The 20,750-nt window shown below is 46.3% G+C and overlaps 1 protein-coding gene across 1 annotated transcript in view; it reads left to right on the top strand.

Moving 5' to 3' along the window:
- Nucleotides 1–20,750, top strand: part of sptbn4b (spectrin, beta, non-erythrocytic 4b) — a 94,198-nt gene that overhangs the window by 17,229 nt on the left and 56,219 nt on the right. Inside the window, 14 exon segments of the mRNA XM_078284106.1 lie at nt 74–191; nt 720–878; nt 1,425–1,727; nt 2,233–2,358; nt 2,360–2,384; nt 3,291–3,427; nt 4,971–5,120; nt 8,394–8,762; nt 11,080–11,294; nt 11,480–11,617; nt 16,294–16,534; nt 18,262–18,420; nt 19,438–19,568; nt 20,097–20,322. Coding sequence (XP_078140232.1) covers nt 74–191; nt 720–878; nt 1,425–1,727; nt 2,233–2,358; nt 2,360–2,384; nt 3,291–3,427; nt 4,971–5,120; nt 8,394–8,762; nt 11,080–11,294; nt 11,480–11,617; nt 16,294–16,534; nt 18,262–18,420; nt 19,438–19,568; nt 20,097–20,322 — 2,497 coding nt within the window.

Here is a 20,750-nt window from a genome sequence, read left to right as displayed (position 1 = left end):
CTCTCTCCTCTCTCTCTCTCTCTCCCTCTCTCTCTCCCTCTCTCTCTCTCTCTCTCTCTCTCTCTCTCTCCAGGTTCCAGGAGAAGGGGAATCTCGAGGTTCTTCTCTTCACCATCCAAAGCAAACTGAGAGCCAACAACCAGAAACCCTATGTGCCTCACGATGGGAAGCTCATCTCTGACATCAACAAGGTGATGCTTCCACCAGCTGCTGTGTTTTTTTAATATATATTCAACATTTATTGGAGAATTCAGTGCCAACTTTGAGTGAAAAAGTTGAGGAGAGCGTGTTGTTTTTGATTAGAAAAACCCTTCAACTTGAAATATTCGAGTAAAATGATCCTTTAGTAACATTTTATTTTTTTATTTTTCTTAAACAATAGGAGAAGCGCTCCTTAAGCATGTATCTATGCAGATAATTCAATTCAATTCAATTCAATTCAAACTTTAATCAAGACTCATCTTTAAAAAAAAAAGGGTCCATAGCAGGTAAATACAATACAAGCCAATTACACATTAATAGAAGAAAAAATATACACACAAAAAGAAAAGGTGAATAAATTACATAAAGGATAAATTATTCCAATTCTGAAAATAATTTGATCTATATTCATGGCTGTTCACCTTACGTTGACCCCCTGACTGGAGTTTATTGTTTACCCACCTCTTATATTTACCATCACATGTTTATACCAACTCTGCCCGTCACCTCCTGCGCAGGCCTGGGAGAGGCTGGAGAAGGCGGAGCATGAGAGGGGCGTGGCTCTGCGCAAGGAGCTGATTCGCCAGGAGAAGCTGGAGCTGCTGGCTCAGCGCTTCGACCACAAGACCACCATGAGACAAGCCTGGCTGAACGAGAACCAGCGGCTGGTGTCACAGGTAGGGACGCGAACCCAGAAGGTGAATTAGATGCTTCAGTGGACCTGCTCAGTGGCTGCAGCAGGAAGGCGCTAACTGAGATGCTGTAGATTCACCCTGTATGCCCAAAATAAATTGTGGTGTCTGGTTTGGTCACGTCTCCGCCCACAAGAAGTGACGAATCAAAACTTGAGAGTGAAATCCAGACTGTCTCCTAACCAGCAGCAGAGAAAGCTGGACTCACCAACGTTAGATCTTCTCCTCTCTCGTCTCTTTGGTTTCTTTGGTATAAAGCATCACAGACCGGCTGGTTGGTAAACATGAGCTGCTGTGTGACGTTTGCTGACCTCACTGCACAGGAATTCTGGGTATTGAAGTTCAGATTACAGTTACCTCCAATGTGCATTGTGCAAAATACTGGATGTCAAGGTTCAACTTTGGCCTCCATGGTTTTAGCGGTTAAACTTTACCAGACTATTCCTCTTTTCCTCTCTCTTCTCTCTCTTCCCTCTCCTCCCCCCCCCCCCCCATCTCCTTGCCTTTTTTTCTCCTCCCTCCCTTCTGCAGGACAACTTCGGCTACGACCTGCCGGCGGTGGAGGCGGCCATGAAGAAGCACGAGGCCATCGAGGCGGACATCGCCTCGTACGAGGAGCGCATCGGCGTGGTGGTGGAGCTGGCCGGCGAGATGGAGGCGGAGGGATACTACGACATCCGGCGAATCTCGGCGCGCAAGGAGAATATCCTGGGGCAGTGGAGCCTGCTGAAGGAGCTGGTGGTGGGGAGGAAGGCCCGGCTGGAGAAGAACCTGGCGCTGCAGAAGACCTTTCAGGACATGGTCTACATGATCGACTGGATGGAGGACACACAGGTACTGGACTGGACCGAGGATGTGTGTGTGTGAGAGAGAGAGAGAGAGAGAGACTGAGCAAGATAGACAGTCTGCCTGTATGTTTTCTTTGCTGGAGATAGACGGATAAAGAGAGACATGAAGCTGGAGAACCAGGGAGAGTCTGTCTGCATGGTTTGTTTGAAATGTGAAAAAGGGGGGAGAGACCTAGAAAGACAGAGAGAGAGGGAGAAGAGGGAGAGAGAGAGAGAGGGTGGAAGTATGCGTACATGGTTTGTTTGATGTATACAGTATATACAAAGAAATAGAGAGAAAGAAGGAGATGGGGGAAGAGAGGGAAAGGGAAAAGAGGGAGACGAGGAGAGAGAAATGGAGGCGGAAGAAAGAGAAGGCAGGAGAGAGGCAGGAGAGAGAAGAAGAAAGAAATAGAAATAGAAATAGAGAGAGCCTGGTGTTGCAAAAGACATCACCTTTTCCTCTTCCTTCCATCCCTCCTCCCCCTCCTCCACCCCTCCATCCCTCTCAGGTCCAGCTGCTGTCGAAGGACTTTGGGAAGCATCTGCTGGAGGTGGACGACCTGCTGCAGAAGCACAGCCTGCAGGAAGCTGACATCACTGTGCAGGCGGAGCGGGTCGAGACGCTCAACGCCGCCCGCGCTCAAATTCACCACCATAGAAGGTAAGGGAGATTCACACACGCTTGTGAATGATGTGTAGTATTGTTTTTTTTTTTTGCATGAAATGACAAGTACAGGTACAAAGAAAGGACAAAGAAACCTTCAGTGAAATCCTGGTTTTCACTGATCTGATTAGAATCAGAATTTCAGATGAAGGCAAAGTAGCCTTGTGCATGCTTGTAAATGTGATGAGTTGCGCTTTAGCTTTTCATTTTTAATATACGATCAGAAATGAGCAGCCATTTTATTCTACCTTGATTTTGCTGGTTACTGTAGGCAAAGGAAAGGGAAACAGTAATTTAAAGGGTTTTTATGTTTCTCATTCAAGTTTTCAAAGCAATAAAAAGTAGAACATTTGAAATATATATCCACACCTATCCATACCTATAGATATCTAAAAAATATATTGTTGTTGCATCTCATGTCAACTTATCAGGAACTTACAAAAACAGCCTTGTTTCTAGCTTGACCACCATGCATTTTTCAGTTTATCCAATTGGTTTTGAAAAGTTTCACAAGTCCAAGAGTTGAAGAATGTTTTCAACCCCTAAAGGAGCATGTAATCCTTTAATTTAAACCATGAAAATCACCAAAATTTGATTTTTCACCCAACAGTGACGATATATACATGTATAAAGTCCTTGTCGTCTGTCATAGACTGACCAGGATCCCATACTGATTTCATCTATTAAATCCACTTTAGTCAAGAAGCGGCGATGTAGATGAATCGGAGGAAAGAGGTTAAAGAATGATTTTTAAACCTTGAGACAGCTGGAAAAGTACACTCAGTATGCTCTCAAGCCATGACCTCACTCACTCAGAGTAAACCCTCCTGTAACGATCCAGGTCCTGTACCCGTTTTGCATGTTTTGTTCCATGTTCATTGACTTCATGTCCGCGTCTCCTAGGTTACCAGCCGTGCGACCCGCAGGTGATCTGTAACCGCGTCAACCACGTCTCTTCCTGTCTGGAGGAGCTCAAACAGCTGGCAGTTAAAAGACGCGCCGAGCTGGAGGAGTCACGGCAACTGTGGGCCTTCTTTCAGGTAGGACGGGGTCAGGTGAAGTGGGATATCAGGTGAAGTGGGATAAGTTTGACTATCTTCATCTGAAAATGTCTAGACCAGGGGTTCTCAAACTTTTGTCAAGCATTCTGGTAAGTTTCACACTTTAATAACAATACCGCTTTCTTCTTTGCTTTTCTGGCTTGAGAACAAAATGTCTTGCGATGCCGGTCGCTCACTTGCAGCATCGTTAATGAACGAAGAAGAAGAAGGTTTTTTTGGGTGTTATGTATGATTTATTTAGGAAGTGCTCAACTGTCTCTACTGCAGTTGGGGAGATAAAAGTGGACAGAGTTAAACCTTCGATCAGAATAGCCATTCCCATACAGTTGTGCTGACTTCTAGAGAATGAAATATTAGTCAAAGTAAACTATCCTTCATTTTTTTCCCTTTCTGAGCCATTGTAGAGTTTGTATGACATGAGAAATAAAGTATGTTAGGAGTGGTACATTATCTTTTTGGGTGCAGCGGACGATGAAATGGCGTCTCCTAAACTTGACAGGTACATCCAACCTCACATCTCCTCTAAAGGCAGTTTTACACACAGGCAACAATTATTACCAACAGCATTTTATCATTATATTTATCTTCCTTCGTCATTTTGTTATTCATTCATTCATTCATTCATTCAACCTTTATTTAGTTGTTAGTTCTTTAGACACACTTGAGGGTTGGGACCCTCTTCTCCAGTGGTGCCGAGATTACAAATAAACAGAACAACAAAAGGGGGGGGGGAAGAGAAAGAAAGAGAGAAAATAAATGAATAAATAAACAAGTAAATAACGACAATTCTAAAAGAGAACCACATAGATTCACATACATATGGTTTCGTCCCATTTTGCCCGTCCACATCCAAGTGGAGGAGGGCAACGCTGCTCGTCTCCATCGGCTCAAAAAGCTGTCCGTCACTTTAATAACGCGGAGTTCATGAACGATTCACTAATGTTAGTGAATTAGCTTTCAGAGTGAACGATGGATGTAATGGGTGTATAATGAGAGCAGTGGATCTCTTTGTCAAAAGAGTCGTCGGTTCACTCTACTGAGCTACTCGTTATTTCACGTCACTGACTCATTTAGCTAATTCCCCTCCTGCCTTCTGGGAGACTGACATGGACTCTGTTGACTCTCTTTATTTCTTTTCTTTCCTTTCTTTTTCCTCTCGGTTCTATTTCTTTCCTCTTTCATGTCATTGTCTTTTTTCTACTAGATGCTGTTTCTTCCTTTTCATTTCTTTTCCTTCCATTTTTTCCACTTTTTTCCATTTTTGTCTTTTTTTGTTGTCATTTTTAGCCTTTATTCTATAGTTTAAAGTGGAGACAGACAGGGAAAGACTGGAAGAGAGAGAGGAGGGATGACATATGACAAAGGTCCCGGGTCGGATTTTAACCCAGGACCCCCATTTCTTTTTTTTCTTCTTTTTTCTTTGAGCAGATTTTTTTCTTATCTGGTCCATCCTTTTAAGTTTTCCATGTAGCATTTGTTTTGTAATAAAAGGAGCCCTTGTGTGTGTCTGCCGTCCCGTCAGGAGCTGGAGGAGTCGGAGGCCTGGATCCGGGAGAAGAGCTCCATCCTGGGGGCTCAGGGGTACGGGAAGGACCTGAGCAGCGTGCTGAGGTTGCTGCAGAAACACAAGACTCTGGCTGGGGAACTGCTGGCTCACCGCTCGCTGCTGCAGGTGTGTGTGTGTGTGTGTGTGTGAAGTTTTTGCCATTATCCTCGAGAACCAGTGCCTGCAACACTTGTTACACTTGACATACGTTCATGCATTTACGCATTAGAGGATATCGCCCAGTGTCTGAAATTAGTTTAATTTAGTTTATTTGTGCAAGAAAATAAAATACAAATAGACTTAGAATACAATCAAACAAGATTGTCCAGTACGCACAGGTGGTTGAAAAAAGAGTACAAAAATAATAATAGCTTGAACAAAAAAATTAACAACCAACTTGAAATAACTAAAACGAAAATAACAGAATAAATGAAATTAACTTTTTGTACCTGCCAAGAATTATATAGCAAAAGAATGGCCGTGAATGCTTTGGCAAAAATAATTCTATATATTTTCCATAGAATTATATCACCCTAACTTGTTTTCAAAGCTATTTCATGTACAGAATCTGGTCCTGTGTGAAATATTCAGTGAAGAGACAAGAGCAGATTTAGAGTTATAATTTAAATGTTGTCGCCTCAGAGAGTTACCGGCCGGTGTGGCAGGCGACCCTCACTGGTTTATCTGCCCGAGGAAAATTTTACCGGCGGTCGGTGCTTGGCTCTGATGTCGCCACTTTGATAATTATCTCCATGGAAACGACTGACGTCTGCATACTGTATGTAAACGACTTCCAGCAAGATTCTGCGGCGTGGACAGCGCTTTATGCTAAAATCTCTCAAAAGGCCTTGACTCAGACATTGAAAACTTTCCTCAAGGTCTTTGCAAGCTCTGTTATTCTTCATGGCAGAAGCTTGCATGTGCAGATGTCAGACGTTTTTTAAGGAGAAAGTATTGAAGTGGTGATATCCTTTAAAAGGGCAGCTAGAACAGCTCCCTAAATGCTGTTGTTTAAGAACTACGGACTTCTTCGTTCCTTATCTCCAGTATCTTTGTCTCTGCCTGAAGAGGTGTTGAACTGAGAGCGTCGAGGCAAACCCAACACATTTCTCATTTCCCTGTTCACTACAGTTTCACTTCCTGGACTGGTTGGGTGTGAGAGCCTGTGTGCAATACTAGTACTTGTAGACACTGTTATCAACGCTATATGAACAGGAGAATGCTTGTTTCTCTGACTCTCACTTAAAAAATGATTGCGTTAATTGACTACAGTACCCAGAAGCATTGACTGGACAATGCCGAAATGTTCATTTAACACGTAAACACATGAACGTGCCCAAAATAAATCTAGTGTGGCGTAGGTGTCATTTACACTCTAAGCCAATGCTACATGAACGCTGCATGTACGTTACACCTAAATGAAAGATATTCCTCCAGTGTTGCACCTGCGCTGCATGTGTCTAACAACTCTATTGTAAGTCTCTAAATCTAAATTCTTGGTGTTATCTCAGAGGTTTGGTCAGATCTTACAGGTCTTGGGTAGGTGTTAAAGGTACCGGTTCTTAGATATTGTCGGCCATTGAACGTCGTGTGTGTGTGTGTGTGTGTGTGTGTGCAAGTCTCTGCTCTGTGTGCATCCCTTCCCCGCTCCTTCTCTCCTCCCCTGTCATCTCAGATTGTGTATTCTGTTTTATCCTTATACAGAACCTCGCAGACGGGGGCTGACCCGTCATAATTTGCCCACAAAATTCTTTTTGGTCCTATTCCATCCTCCACAGCATGATAAGATATTCTATTTGGTGTATTTTGGTGCATTTTGATTAAATTTTAAGACTATTTTGGAGATAACTTGGTTAAAGCAAGGCATTAAAAGCGCCATGATGGCATATGAGCTAAGAGACAGAAGCCTATTTGTTACATTTCCAAGTAATCTATATTTAGTAGTATTTTCTGGCCCACTGGTCCCACTGGTCCTTTCAGTGTTTGGGCCCTAAGCCCTCCACATCAAATTGTCTGGATGGTCCTGTCACTGACAATACACATCACTGCAAAACGAACTTGCAAATTAAACGAAATACGGCAGAATATTTGTGCCACGTCCTCCAGACTGCTGCATCTCTTTCTAAATCGGGACGCCACCGGTTATAGAAGATTAACTTTCATACTTATTTCAATGCATGGCAGCAGCAGAAATGAATGTGACCATCTTGGCTGTCGTCAGCAACAGGAAACGGCCAACACTGATGATGTCAAGACTGCAGAGATGTGTTTATTTTTTGCTGCTGCTGTGCATTAAAGGGCCATGAAGTAACCCATGACCTCCACTGACTTCTATTGGCAAACAGTACGAACTGCAACAACATCGACAGAACATTTCTCCTCCTACATACCGATTATTACTATATATCGCTGTAAAAAACAATAACGGTTATGATACCACCACTAATCTTTATTACCGTGAACACTGTGATAACCGCGGCTCTCGTCCGTCATCACTGATGTTTTATTTTTCCCAAAAGGCGAAGCCCTCTAATAAATTGTTATATTCATGTTGCTGACTGAGTGAAAGTGGATACAGACCAGTTGCACTTTATTTGAGACACATTTTACTTTATTTTAGATGCTGATTTGTATTTGTATTTGTGTTATCTGTGTTAAAACTATCCTAGACCAGCATTTTATAATTTTTGTTTTTTAAGAAAACAGAGAAGAAAGTCAAATGTCTTGTGATTGATATGATGAATTCGTTTTTTAGTGATTGAAGCATGTAATAATTAATAATTATCGAGATAATATTGTATATCGAGATAATTTTGGTTAAGAAAATCATACTATGAAATTTTAATATGTTGACTGGAATTCCCTGCATGCAGTGCAAAACAACTTTGACTAATGCTTACACTCTCCGCCGTGCCACCTCCATCTTGCCCCGCCTCCATCCTCTCTCCTCCATCATGCCCCGCCTCCATCCTGCCCCGCCTCCATCCTGCCCCACCTCCATCCTGCCCCGCCTCCATCCTGCCCCTCCTCCATCCTGCCCCGCCTCCATCTTGCCCCGCCTCCATCCTGCCCCGCCTCCATCCTGCCCCACCTCCATCCTGCCCCGCCTCCATCCTGCCCCTCCTCCATCCTGCCTCGCCTCCATCCTGCCCCGCCTCCATCCTGCACCGCCTCCATCCTGCCCCTCCTCCATCTTGCCCCTTCTCCATCCTGCCCCACCTCCATCCTGCCCCGCCTCCATCCTGCCCCGCCTCCATCTTGCCCCGCCTCCATCCTGCACCGCCTCCATCCTGCCCCTCCTCCATCTTGCCCCTTCTCCATCCTGCCCCGCCTCCATCCTGCCCCGCCTCCATCTTGCCCCGCCTCCATCTTCCCCCGCCTCCATCCTGCCCCGCCCAGAACACCATGAAGCGAGGAAAGCAGATCCTGAGCGAGAAGAGCTTCGGCACGGCGGGCATCCAGGAGCGCATCATGGAGGTGAAGGCGGAGTGGAAGCGGCTGGAGGACCAGGCGGCGCAGCGCCTCGGCCACCTGCAGGAGGCGCTCAACTTCTTCCAGTTCTCCACGGAGACGGACGACCTGCTGGCCTGGCTGCAGGACGCCTACCGCCTGGTGTCCAGCGAGGACTTCGGCCACGACGAGTACTCCACCCAGTCGCTGCTGAAGAAGCACCGCGGCGTCAGAGAGGCCGTCGACAAGCACCGGCTGCACGTCGTGACGCTGCGCAAACACATGGTGGCGCTGCCGCTGCAGTACCGCGAGCAGGAGGTGGGCGGAGCCTGAGGGGGGAGGGGAGGAGGCTTGACTGTTAGGGTGTTGAGTGTTTAGTTTGGATGTTGGTCAGTGTTTTGAGATTAAGTACCTCTCTTCTCTTCTCCGTTCCCTCTCTTCCATTTTCCTCTCCTCTCCTCTCCTCTCCTCTCCTCACCTCCTGTCCTCTCCTCTCCTCTCCTGTCATCTCCTCTCCTCTCCTCTCCTCTCCTCACCTCCTGTCCTCTCCTCTCCTGTCCTCTCCTCTCCTCTCCTCTCCTCTCCTCTCCTCTCCTCTCCTCTCCTGTCCTCTCCTCTCCTCTCCTCCTCCCCTCCTCTCCTCTCCTCTCCTCTCCTCTCCTCTCCTCTCCTCTCCTCTCCTCTCCCCTCCCCTCCTCTCCTCTCCTCTCCTCTCCTCCTCTCCCCTCCTGTCCTCTCCTCTCCTCTCCTCTCCCCTCCCCTCCTCTCCTCTCCTCTCCTCTCCTCCTCTCCCCTCCTGTCCTCTCCTCTCCTCACCTCCCCTTCTCTCCTCTTCTCTCCTCTCCTCTCCTCTCCTCTCCCCTCCTCTCCTCTCCTCTCCTCTCCTCACCTCCCCTTCTCTCCTCTTCTCTCCTCTCCTCTCCTCTCCTCTCCCCTCCTCTCCTCTCCTCTCCTCTCCTCACCTGTCCTCTCCTCTCCCCTCCTCTCCTCTCCTCCCCTCCTCTCCTCTCCTCACCTCCCCTTCTCTCCTCTTCTCTCCTCTCCTCTCCTCTCCTCTCCTCACCTCTCCTGTCCTCTCCTCTCCTCTCCTCTCCCCTCCTCTCCTCTCCTCTCCTGTCCTCTCCTCTCCCCTCCTCTCCTCTCCTCTCCTGTCCTCTCCTCTCCTCTCCTCTCCCCTCCTCTCCTCTCCTCACCTCTCCTGTCCTCTCCTCTCCCCTCCTCTCCTCTCCTCCCCTCCTCTCCTCTCCTCACCTCCCCTTCTCTCCTCTTCTCTCCTCTCCTCTCCTCTCCTCTCCCCTCCTCTCCTCTCCTCTCCTCTCCTCACTTGTCCTCTCCTCTCCTCTCCTCTCCCCTCCTCTCCTCTCCTCTCCTCTCCTCTCCTCTCCTCACCTCTCCTGTCCTCTCCTCTCCCCTCCTCTCCTCTCCTCCCCTCCTCTCCTCTCCTCACCTCCCCTTCTCTCCTCTTCTCTCCTCTCCTCTCCTCTCCTGTCCTCTCCTCTCTCCTCACCTGTCCTCTCCTCACCTCTCCTGTCCTCTCCTCTCCCCTCCTCTCCTCTCCCCTCCTCTCCTCTCCTCCCCTCCCCTCCTCTCCTCTCCTCTCCTCTCCTCCTCTCCCCTCCTGTCCTCTCCTCTCCTCACCTCCCCTTCTCTCCTCTTCTCTCCTCTCCTCTCCTCTCCTGTCCTCTCCTCTCTCCTCACCTGTCCTCTCCTCACCTCTCCTGTCCTCTCCTCTCCCCTCCTCTCCTCTCCCCTCCTCTCCTCTCCTCCCCTCCCCTCCTCTCCTCTCCTCTCCTCTCCTCCTCTCCCCTCCTGTCCTCTCCTCTCCTCACCTCCCCTTCTCTCCTCTTCTCTCCTCTCCTCTCCTCTCCTCTCCCCTCCTCTCCTCTCCTCTCCTCTCCTCACCTCCCCTTCTCTCCTCTTCTCTCCTCTCCTCTCCTCTCCTCTCCCCTCCTCTCCTCTCCTCTCCTCTCCTCACCTGTCCTCTCCTCTCCCCTCCTCTCCTCTCCTCCCCTCCTCTCCTCTCCTCACCTCCCCTTCTCTCCTCTCCCCTCCTCTCCTCTCCTCCTCTCCTCTCCTCTCCTCACCTCTCCTGTCCTCTCCTCTCCTCTCCCCTCCTCTCCTCTCCTCTCCTGTCCTCTCCTCTCCCCTCCTCTCCTCTCCTCTCCTGTCCTCTCCTCTCCTCTCCTCTCCTCTCCCCTCCTCTCCTCTCCTCACCTCTCCTGTCCTCTCCTCTCCCCTCCTCTCCTCTCCTCCCCTCCTCTCCTCTCCTCACCTCCCCTTCTCTCCTCTTCTCTCCTCTCCTCACCTGTCCTCTCCTCACCTCTCCTGTCCTCTCCTCTCCTCTCCTCTCCCCTCCTCTCCTCTCCTCTCCTCTCCTCTCCTCTCCTCTCCTCACCTCTCCTGTCCTCTCCTCTCCCCTCCTCTCCTCTCCTCCCCTCCTCTCCTCTCCTCACCTCCCCTTCTCTCCTCTTCTCTCCTCTCCTCTCCTCTCCTCACCTGTCCTCTCCTCACCTCTCCTGTCCTCTCCTCTCCCCTCCTCTCCTCACCTCCTCTCCTCTCCTCCCCTCCTCTCCTCTCCTGTCCTCTCCTCTCCTCCTCTCCTCTCCTCTCCCCTCCTCTCCTCTCCTCTCTGCAGGAGGTGCAGGTGCGTATGGGCGAGGCGGAGCAGCTGTATGCGGAGGTGGCGGAGGTGGCGGTGCTCCGGCAGCAGTGGCTCCACGACGCTCTGGCCGTCTACCGCATGTTCAGCGAGGTCAACGCCTGCGAGCTGTGGATCGACGAGAAGGAGCAGTGGCTGGACAAGATGGAGATCCCCGAGAGGCTGGAGGACGTGGAGGTGGTGGCACACAGGTGAGGGGGGGGGGAGGAAGATTTTGGACCCATATATCATTTCTTATTATACATTTTTGAGTTTACAGTACACAACAAACTAACTTTTCATAGTATCCTAGGGTGGAGTTTTTCTTTATTACTTGTGTCCCAACAATCAACCCGCTGACCGTCCCGTTTATATCCCATAATGCCCTTCCATGTAGGTTCGAGAGCCTGGACCAGGAGATGAACAGCCTGATGGGACGGATCCTGGACGTCAACCAGATAGTCCAGCAGCTCCTGGACGGAGGTCATCCGTCTTCTACAGAGGTCAGAGGCTGTCAGGACCATCTCAACTCCAGGTACTGGAACACACTAACCTCACAGCAAATAACAAATAAAACAACAACAACAACAACAAATAAAACAACTACAACTAAAACAACAACAACAACAACAAATAAAACGACTACTACTACAACAACATCTTTTAGTACTATTACTACTACTATTGCTGCTACTACTACCACTACTACTGCTGCTAATACTACTACTACTGTTACTACTATTACCACTACCGCTGCTAATAATAACAATATTAACATAACAATACACAATACTACTAAACTACTAGTAATACTACTACTACCACTACTACTGCAACTACTAGTAATGCTACTACCAATACTACTACTACTTATTAGCATTACTAACACTGCTAGTAATACTGACAACAACAATACACACTAATCTTAAGCTGCCACTACTACCAGTAACAATAACAACAACATACTACACACTAATACACCCATACTGATACAGTCATACTGTCCTTATACACTCACTAACACACATGTTAACGGTGACGGTGCCTTTACTCCAGCCATGAACTAGTGACTGTAGCTGCTACTCCACCAGGGATGCTGCACTCCAGCTGACCCTGCACTCTCAAATGTAAATGTGTAGACTCCAGGAGGGATACGCACAAAGATAAAATCTAGTTCCCTGTGTAAACTAACCAGTAAAATCATCTTTTTCAAACCATTTCCTGACGTAATTTGGATACACGCGCATATCTGAAGAGCAGGCTGTGAACTGACGGCTCCCAGCGCCGTTAGAAAGTGCATCGATTCACCAAATTCACTCATTCAATTCCTGGGAGAGGAGTGGGAGGGAGGAGGAGAGGGAGAGAGGAGGGGAGTCGACAGAGAAGGAGAGAGGAGTGTGGGTGTGAGAGGGAGGGAGAAGACGTGGGGGCTTGCGTAATTGTTCGTCGGGAATTCATACTCCAGAAGATGGTGGGTTTGTCTGAGGATAAAGAACGTTTGCTGCTTCTTTTTGGGCAGTTGGTGACGTGTTTGTGTTTTTTTTTTCTGTCACTCGCTTGCCATTGTTTTCAGTGAGTAGCCACATTCAGCTGTCGTGAAAGAAGGATGTGAATTACGCCCATTTTTCTAGTGATAATGAAGTGAAGTGTGATTGCTCGAGTCACACATCTTGCAGCCTACTCATGAATTCACTCCGCACTGAAAATTGAACAGCTGAAGGATGCGCACCATGTTTTCCGTCTCTTGACAAATGCCACATGCAAGACACTAAACCCCGACCTGCTCACTCGTCTTTCCAGATAGGAGCGACGGTTAAATGCCAAAAAATGTAAATGGAAAATGGAAGTATGTATCTCATCTAATTGGGATGGGACAATATATCGTAACTCAATATATTCAAAATACAAAAATGTGGCAATATGTATCGTGGGCAGAAAAATGAATCGCAATATCAGCTCCATGTTATTCTGCTGTAGTAATCACAAATGAGACGCTTGGCCATCACAATTTCACAAGCTCTCCATCCAAATTATATTATTGTCACTTTGTAATGAGATTTTTAAATTGTAGTTTACATTCTAGCAGCCAATGCCGTCGCTAGAAAGATTTGTGGCTCAGAAATAAATATAATTCAGATTCAGAGTTTGTTGTCATGAAACTTTGATTTATTACATCGTATCGCGGTTGTATTGAATCATGAACCCCGTATTGAATCGTATCATGAGATAAGCAGATCGTCCCGTCCCTATCATCCCTATCATCCCTATCATAAGTAGCTGCTCCACCATCTCTCTCTGGCCCAATTGTCCACAGACTCCATACATGTTTGTCGCCGTTTACGTCCCGCCCCCACGGGTTCGATCCTGCAAGGGGATTGGCTGCTCCCTGAGTTTCAGTCACATTCACTGGCCGGTAGTCCGTCTGTCAGCGGTATCCGTGCGGGCCTGCTTCCTCTTGACCTTGGCACACGGCGTTCGTCTCAGTGTGGCCATCTGTGCCGACTGCCACAGTCAAGACAAGGCCAGGCGAGACCACTTGTGCAAAAAAAAAATGCGTTTCTCTCCCCCTCTCCCTCTCATGTTAGTTATTTTTGCATCTCTGTTGTGGTTTTATGATTGTTACTACTTAACCTCTTTGTTTTCTGTGTTTTTGCTCAACATCTGTATACAGTGTATTGTGACACTTGCCATTTAAATCTATTTCATTATGTAGGAAGCACATTCTTAATTCATCATATCTTAATTATTATTAATCCTTTAGGGGAAATTCTGTCATCGACCTGTATTTACAATAGTGGATATACTTTTTGTTGCAGTGGACCTAAATACTCAAATCTACTGTAAATGGAGCATTACTTCCTATTCTTTATGAACTGCTCATCATAAAAGGCACATTTCACCCAAAACAGTCAAGTTGATTTAAAGGTGTATCTGTCAAAAAGTCAGTGTATTCCTTCAAGCCTGTGGTGACTGTGTTTACAGCTCAATCCCCCAGCTTTACATTTCGTACCATTCTTATTCATTTGTTGTGTTTTTGTCATTAAAATCATATTGTGAATTCATTATCAGCAATATAGTGATACATGAAAAAATGGATGAACTATAGTCAATATAACAGATATAACAAACATCAACCATCTGAAAAACGTGACTTGAGACAAAAGGACCGATGGTATGAAAGTAAGACCTATAATACTGAATATTAAATAATTTTGCCCTTTATTTATTTTTTTAATGATACCATTTTAGAGGATGTAATTGTGTTTTTCAATTATTGAGCAAAGAACATCAGGTAGCTATAAGATTTATGTTGACTTAAATAGCTTGGTAAGCTTCACAAGCAATCAAGTAAATAAAACAAATAAATTACTCAGTGGGTAAACAGAGTTATTTCATAATCCCCCCCCCCAACACACACACACACACACACACACGCACTCTCCCATGTATAAGGCTACTTTGGTAGCTATGAGGTCAGTGTCACCATGCCGTTTTCCTGGCCGCCTGCTGAGCCCTCTGTCTCCCTCTAAGCGGCTCTGCCATTACCTCATGACAGTCACAAGGATCAGTGTGTGTGTGTGTGTGTGTGTGTGTGTGTGTGCTGCACATGGCTGAATGGGTCTGTATGTGACCTGCTGGTCTGGAGCAGAATCAGGAGAACATATTGTATGACGGTATGATCAGCAGACCAGGCCCCTGAAAAAAAAAAACTGTCTCACTTGAATCATAACTATGAGTTTAATATTTCTTCTTCTAATACCTGGCCTCAAATACCAGCCTGAGGTGAGCATCATTATACGATTTATGGAAACTCTTGTGATCACAATACATAAACAACACAAATACATATAAAACAGCTTCACACAGCCAACAGTATGGCTAGTATGATTGTTTATTGTTTTTGTGGATTCATATTATACATTATTTAGCTTTGAAATAGTTTACTGAGCAGATAAAAGCAAAGCCTGTCTCCAGTAGTAGCTTGTATCTGTTTAACGCCTGGTCATTTTGGTTGTCAAAACAAATAGGCACCGGACCTACTGTTAGAGGATACTGTATATTGCTGTTGTGAGTGTGAAAGTGTACAACCTGATGGCTTAAATTCCATCGGGGCGGATATTTTTCAGCTGAAAGATGATCTGTGTTGCAGTCGATCTGCAGCAACAAATCTTTCTAGCGACGGCATTTGCTGCTAGAATGTAAACAACAATTTAAAAATGTCATTACAAAGCGGAAATAATAGAATTTGGATGGAGAGCTTGTGAAACTGTGATGGTCAAGCGTCTCATTAGTGATTCCTACAGCAGAATAACATGGAGCTGATATCATGATTCATTTTTCTGCCCCGCGATATGTATTGTCACATTTTTGTATCACGATATATTGAATTTCGATATATCGTCCCATCCCTAATCATAAGTAATTCATTTATATAATTTCTCTGCCTCTTTTTCCTTCTTTACCTCTCACCTCCACCCCTTCCCCTCTCCTCTCTCCTCCCTAACTCCACCCCTTCCCCTTCCCCTCTCCTCTACCTTCCCTAACTCCACCCCTTCTCCTCTCCTCTTTCCTCTCTCCTCCCTAACTCCACCCCTTCTCCTCTCCTCTCTCCTCCCTAACTCCACCCCTTCCCCTCTCCTCTACCTTCCCTAACTCCACCCCTTCCCCTTCCCCTCTCCTCTACCTTCCCTAACTCCACCCCTTCTCCTCTCCTCTCTCCTCCCTAACGCCACCCCTTCCCCTCTCCTCTACCTTCCCTAACTCCACCCTTTCTCTTTCTCCTCTCCTCTTTCCTTCCCTAACTCCACCCCTTCCCCTTCCCCTCTCCTCTACCTTCCCTAACTCCACCCCTTCCCCTCTCCTCTCTCCTCCCTAACTCCACCCCTTCTCCTCTCCTCTCTCCTCCCTAACTCCACCCCTTCTCCTCTCCTCTCTCCTCCCTAACTCCACCCCTTCCCCTCTCCTCTACCTTCCATAACTCCACCCCTTCCCCTCTCCTCTACCTTCCATAACTCCACCCCTTCCCCTTCCCCTCTCCTCTACCTTCCCTAACTCCACCCCTTCTCCTCTCCTCTCTCCTCCCTAACTCCACCCCTTCCCCTCTCCTCTACCTTCCCTAACTCCACCCCTTCCCCTCTTCTCTCTCCTCCCTAACTCCACCCCTTTCCCTTCCCCTCTCCTCTCTACCTTCCCTAACTCCACCCCTCCCAGGTGGAACCAGATCGTGGAGCTGGTTGAGCAGAAGAAGGATCACCTGGACTCGGTGATGCGCCTGCAGAACTACCTGCTGGAGTGTGCCGAGATCAAGTCCCAGATCCAGGACAAGAGGAAGGCCATCGACGCCACCCAGTACGTGGGCAGCGACCTGGGAGGCGTCCTGGCGCTGCAGAGACGCCTGTCCACCATGGAGGGGGCGCTGTCTGTCCTGGAGCCCAAACTACTGCATCTGCAGGTAGGGCAGGACGGGACGATACACTGAGAGGACGAAAATATTAGGAACACCTGTTACTGTAGGCTTAAAGTAATAATCTGTGACGTTTTCATATAAATAAATATCTGTTTTGCTACTCTCTATCACCGATTGATACAACGCAATGGTGATTCAACCTATTTCCAGATGATGAAATCCAAGCTCCGCCCACACTGTTTGATTGACAGGTGATCTCTTGAAAGTGCAGTGCAGAAACACCACAGTGTTGAGAAAAAACAAGGATTTTTGCAGATTACCAGTTTCAAAACAACAACAACATCGCTAACCGACTCCAAATGCGTCACACTAAAATACAACCCACAGTTTCCTCCCTTCCATCCCATAATGCCTCTCTTCTTTAAAAGCATGGGACCTGAGGGTTTGGCTTCATGGACTCAGATTAAGCCTCGTCCATCACTAAAAATGTCTTTCCACGAGGATTTGATGTTGATAGAAGTATGTAAGTGCTCCAGGCTTTCTCTATCTACTCTGCTCCTTTATGGCTCATTACTCATGGCTCATATACAGTAGCTCACACACTGTGCTTACCTGCTCTTTTCTTTATATAGACCAACCAGGTGAATCCAGGTGAAAGCTACGATCCCTTATGGATTTAAACAACTGTTTCCACTGAGGGAGAGATGGAGATGAAGGGGAGGTGACGGGTTAGAGACGGGTTTTTGAGAGAAGTGAAACCTTCATTGTGCCACAAGGGCGTAACACATCATCACTAAGGTTGTCCTAATGTTGAGTGTACTGTGTGTAGTCCCATTCACACACACACACACACACACAGGCAGACTTGTATGTTGGAACTAATACAGACATAGCTGTGCTCAAAGTCTCACTTTTTACTGTACAAAAACTGCACTGTTTGTGAAAGTGATTTGTTTTTTCAGCAGTCAGCGGGGACAAGGAGTCGTTTCGCAGCCGGTAGCCACAGGAAACCCGAATTTTACGTGACAATATGCCTCATTAGTTCTACCTCACAACTGTTGAAAGTGAATCGGTTGCAGTTGCTGATGGAGGACGTTGAAAGACTTTGCTGGTCTAGACTGATTCTCCAGAAAGTCACTAATTCACGAAGCACGAAGTCTCTTATACCTGTACACTGATTAGATTATAGATTTGATTTGATTGGCAGATAATAGGAAATTCACATTAGAGTAGTAGTCTGCAAGAGCTGTGTTTTTTTTTATTTTTGCTCAGCCTCATCACTGTGGTGTTTCTGCTCTGCTCTTCCCAGAGATCACCTGTCAATCAAAACAGTGTGGGCGGAGCTTGGATTTTCTGTTGATGCAGTTTGAGTTTCTCTTTTCTTTGTCTGTTCAGCCATGGTGGCTATCGCTGCTCATGCTAACTACCCAGTTCTTCTTCTTCTGTTGATAAAAAAAAAGAAAACGCTATTGCTGCTGCAGGAAACGGAATGCCTACTGACCACTGTTAGGGTTAGGGACAGGAAATGTAAAAAGAACTGGGGTATAGTGTAGGTTGAATCAATATTGTGTAATATCAGTTGGCGATAGAAGAAAAATGGACATTTATTTATCTTAAAGTGCCATTGATTATTTAAAATAGCAGTGAGTAAAAGAAACCAGAAAAGGTATAAGAATGTTATGCTGCAGGTCCTCTCCTAAACATTGCAGATTTTAAGCAACACTAAAGGCAGGATTCACACTGATTTCTCTGTGTTATGTTTGGTGACATAGGAGGAGGCGGAGCATCTGGCCACCTCCCACCCGGGTCGGGCCATAGAGGTCCTGGTGCCGTTCGAGGGCATCAGTGTGGAGTGGGAGGAGCTAAAGCGAACGCTGCAGGGCTGCGAGGACTCGCTGATGGTGGCTGGCAGGCTGCAGAGCTTCATACAGGTACAGTGGGAGAGTCAATATGTGGGGTTACAGTGCATCAGCTATCAGCCCCTATTGACGACCAGTAGGAGTTGCAACAGCATCGACAGCTTGAGAATAAAAGGTCTTGTCACATTGCTCGCTCTTGAAACTCCAGTGGGAGTTTTTGCTCCAAAGCGGAGTACGGGCTGGAAAGTGAGTTTTAAAAGCCAGAAATCTCAGCAGCTGGTGAAGTAATCATTGAGTCATTGGCATCAATCAACAACTCTGTCAACTCAGATATATTATGATTATTTTGTGCTATGGGCAGTAAAAATCTTGCTTATAGCTCCTTATAGTAAAACACTGACAACATTTTTTTCAGCTTAGAACCCAAATCATAAATCTGTAGTCACACGCTCACACAGGTTCATGCAAACCTTCGGCCTTGTCTTGACCTGAGATACATCGGCCCACGACCCTTTTTGGGTCAAAATCCATAGTTTAAGAAACCATGAGATAAATATGTAGGGGTTTTCTGAAAGCAGCATCTTTATTTTAACGGAAATTCAAGTACATTTCCAGTTATTTAGGAGCACTTTTGGTTATAATGTGTTAAGGAGGCGTAATCACTATAATTTACTTATTATTTACTTACTGTACAATCTAGTCTAGGCTAGATTATGATAGCTCATAAATAGAATAGAATAGAATAGAATAGAATAGAATAGAATAGAATAGAACAGAATATAATAGAATAGAATAGATAATACCATTACCAATAGACTGGATTTGATGTTCCTGTTTCTTGTACCATTAACCTAGGGGAGCACGTAAGTAGAAACCTGACCTGGATGTGTAATGAAATAGAATAGAATAGAGTAGAATACAATAGACCAGTGTACAGGATTGGATGTCGCTATCTATTGTGCTATTAAACTAAGCTGAACACCGACATAGAATTCTGGCTTGGATGATAGAATCAAATCAAGTTGAATAGAATCAAATCGAATAGAATATAATGTGAATGACCCTTCTCCCTCCGTCCCGTCCCGTCAGGACCTGGACTCGTTCCTGACCTGGCTGGTCCAGACTCAGACGGCCGCTGCCTCGGACCAGCTGCCCAACGCTCTGGAGGAGGCAGAGAAGCTCATCAACAAACACGCCGCCCTCAAGGAGGAGATCGGACGGTGAGTCGCTGAGGGGCGGAGCCACGGCTGTGGTGCCTTCAGGAAAACAACGTTACAAAACACAGCAAAGTACTGACAATCGAAATTAGTGGACACAAAGCGACAAGGTGGCAGGCAGCTGAAAGTAACATTAAACTAGACTAGACTGAGTTTTAAAATTAGTAATGTATCAAAACATATCATGCATTAGGAGACAAATGAGACAAGATGTCACTTTCTCTGATGAAACTATTAGTAACCAATAGTAATAACAAATTCCCATTAGCTGTTGCCTATGGTATACCTAAAACAACTTCTTCTATCTGAAAGATGCCTGAAAGAGAATATGCCTATTCCAACAGAAGTTCCCAAGCAATTGCTATCTTTCTAAAGGACATACAATCCAATTTCTCTGTGGACCCGGAGATGTGTTTTAACACCAGGAGTAAACGTCCTGTAACCGGGCTAAACCGTACCTAGACACAAACTGGATGAGAGGAACATGTTGGTGCCCGGTGTAAAGGCAAGTCGTTGTCCCGTTCCCGGCAGGTATGAGGAGGACTACGAGCGTCTGCAGGCGGTGAACGAGCTGCTGGAGTCGGAGGAGGCTCCCCTGCCGCACGCCGCCCTGCAGCAGTGGCTCCAGAAGCTCGATGTCGGCTGGAACAAACTGCTGGAGATGTGGGAGAGCAGGAGGGAAGTCCTGGTCCAGGCGCACATCTTCCACCTGTTCCTACGGGACGTCAAACAGGCCGAGTCCTTCCTCAACAACCAGGTGAGACAAACCAAGGGAGAGCAGGGGGTCAGAGTATAAAGGAAGTGCCTCCAGACAGTGTTAAAGCTGCAACATGCAACTTTTTTACATTGAAATGACAATAAACAAATAGGATATATTATACAGGACAGGGGATAATATATAGTGAACACATAATAACAAGACAAGTACAAGAATAGTACAAAGTCAAGGGGAAAATAGGGGTAAACAAACACAAGTAATACAACAAATAATATACAACATATACAAGTAATATATAGGGTATTGCACACTGTATAATATAAAGTCTTGTACATTAGAGTATATTGTTGGTCTATGGTATTTGTGATATTGTAGGAGCCTGTGTATTCATGCCTAAATCCCTCCGTTTGCCTGAAATTGTCTTTTTATTGATGTTTGGGACATTTTGGGGTGTAAACCATTTGTTG

This window comes from Centroberyx gerrardi, chromosome 6 (genome assembly GCF_048128805.1).
Source record: "Centroberyx gerrardi isolate f3 chromosome 6, fCenGer3.hap1.cur.20231027, whole genome shotgun sequence".
NCBI lineage: Eukaryota > Metazoa > Chordata > Actinopteri > Beryciformes > Berycidae > Centroberyx > Centroberyx gerrardi.
This window is presented reverse-complemented; position numbering and strand designations above follow the sequence as displayed.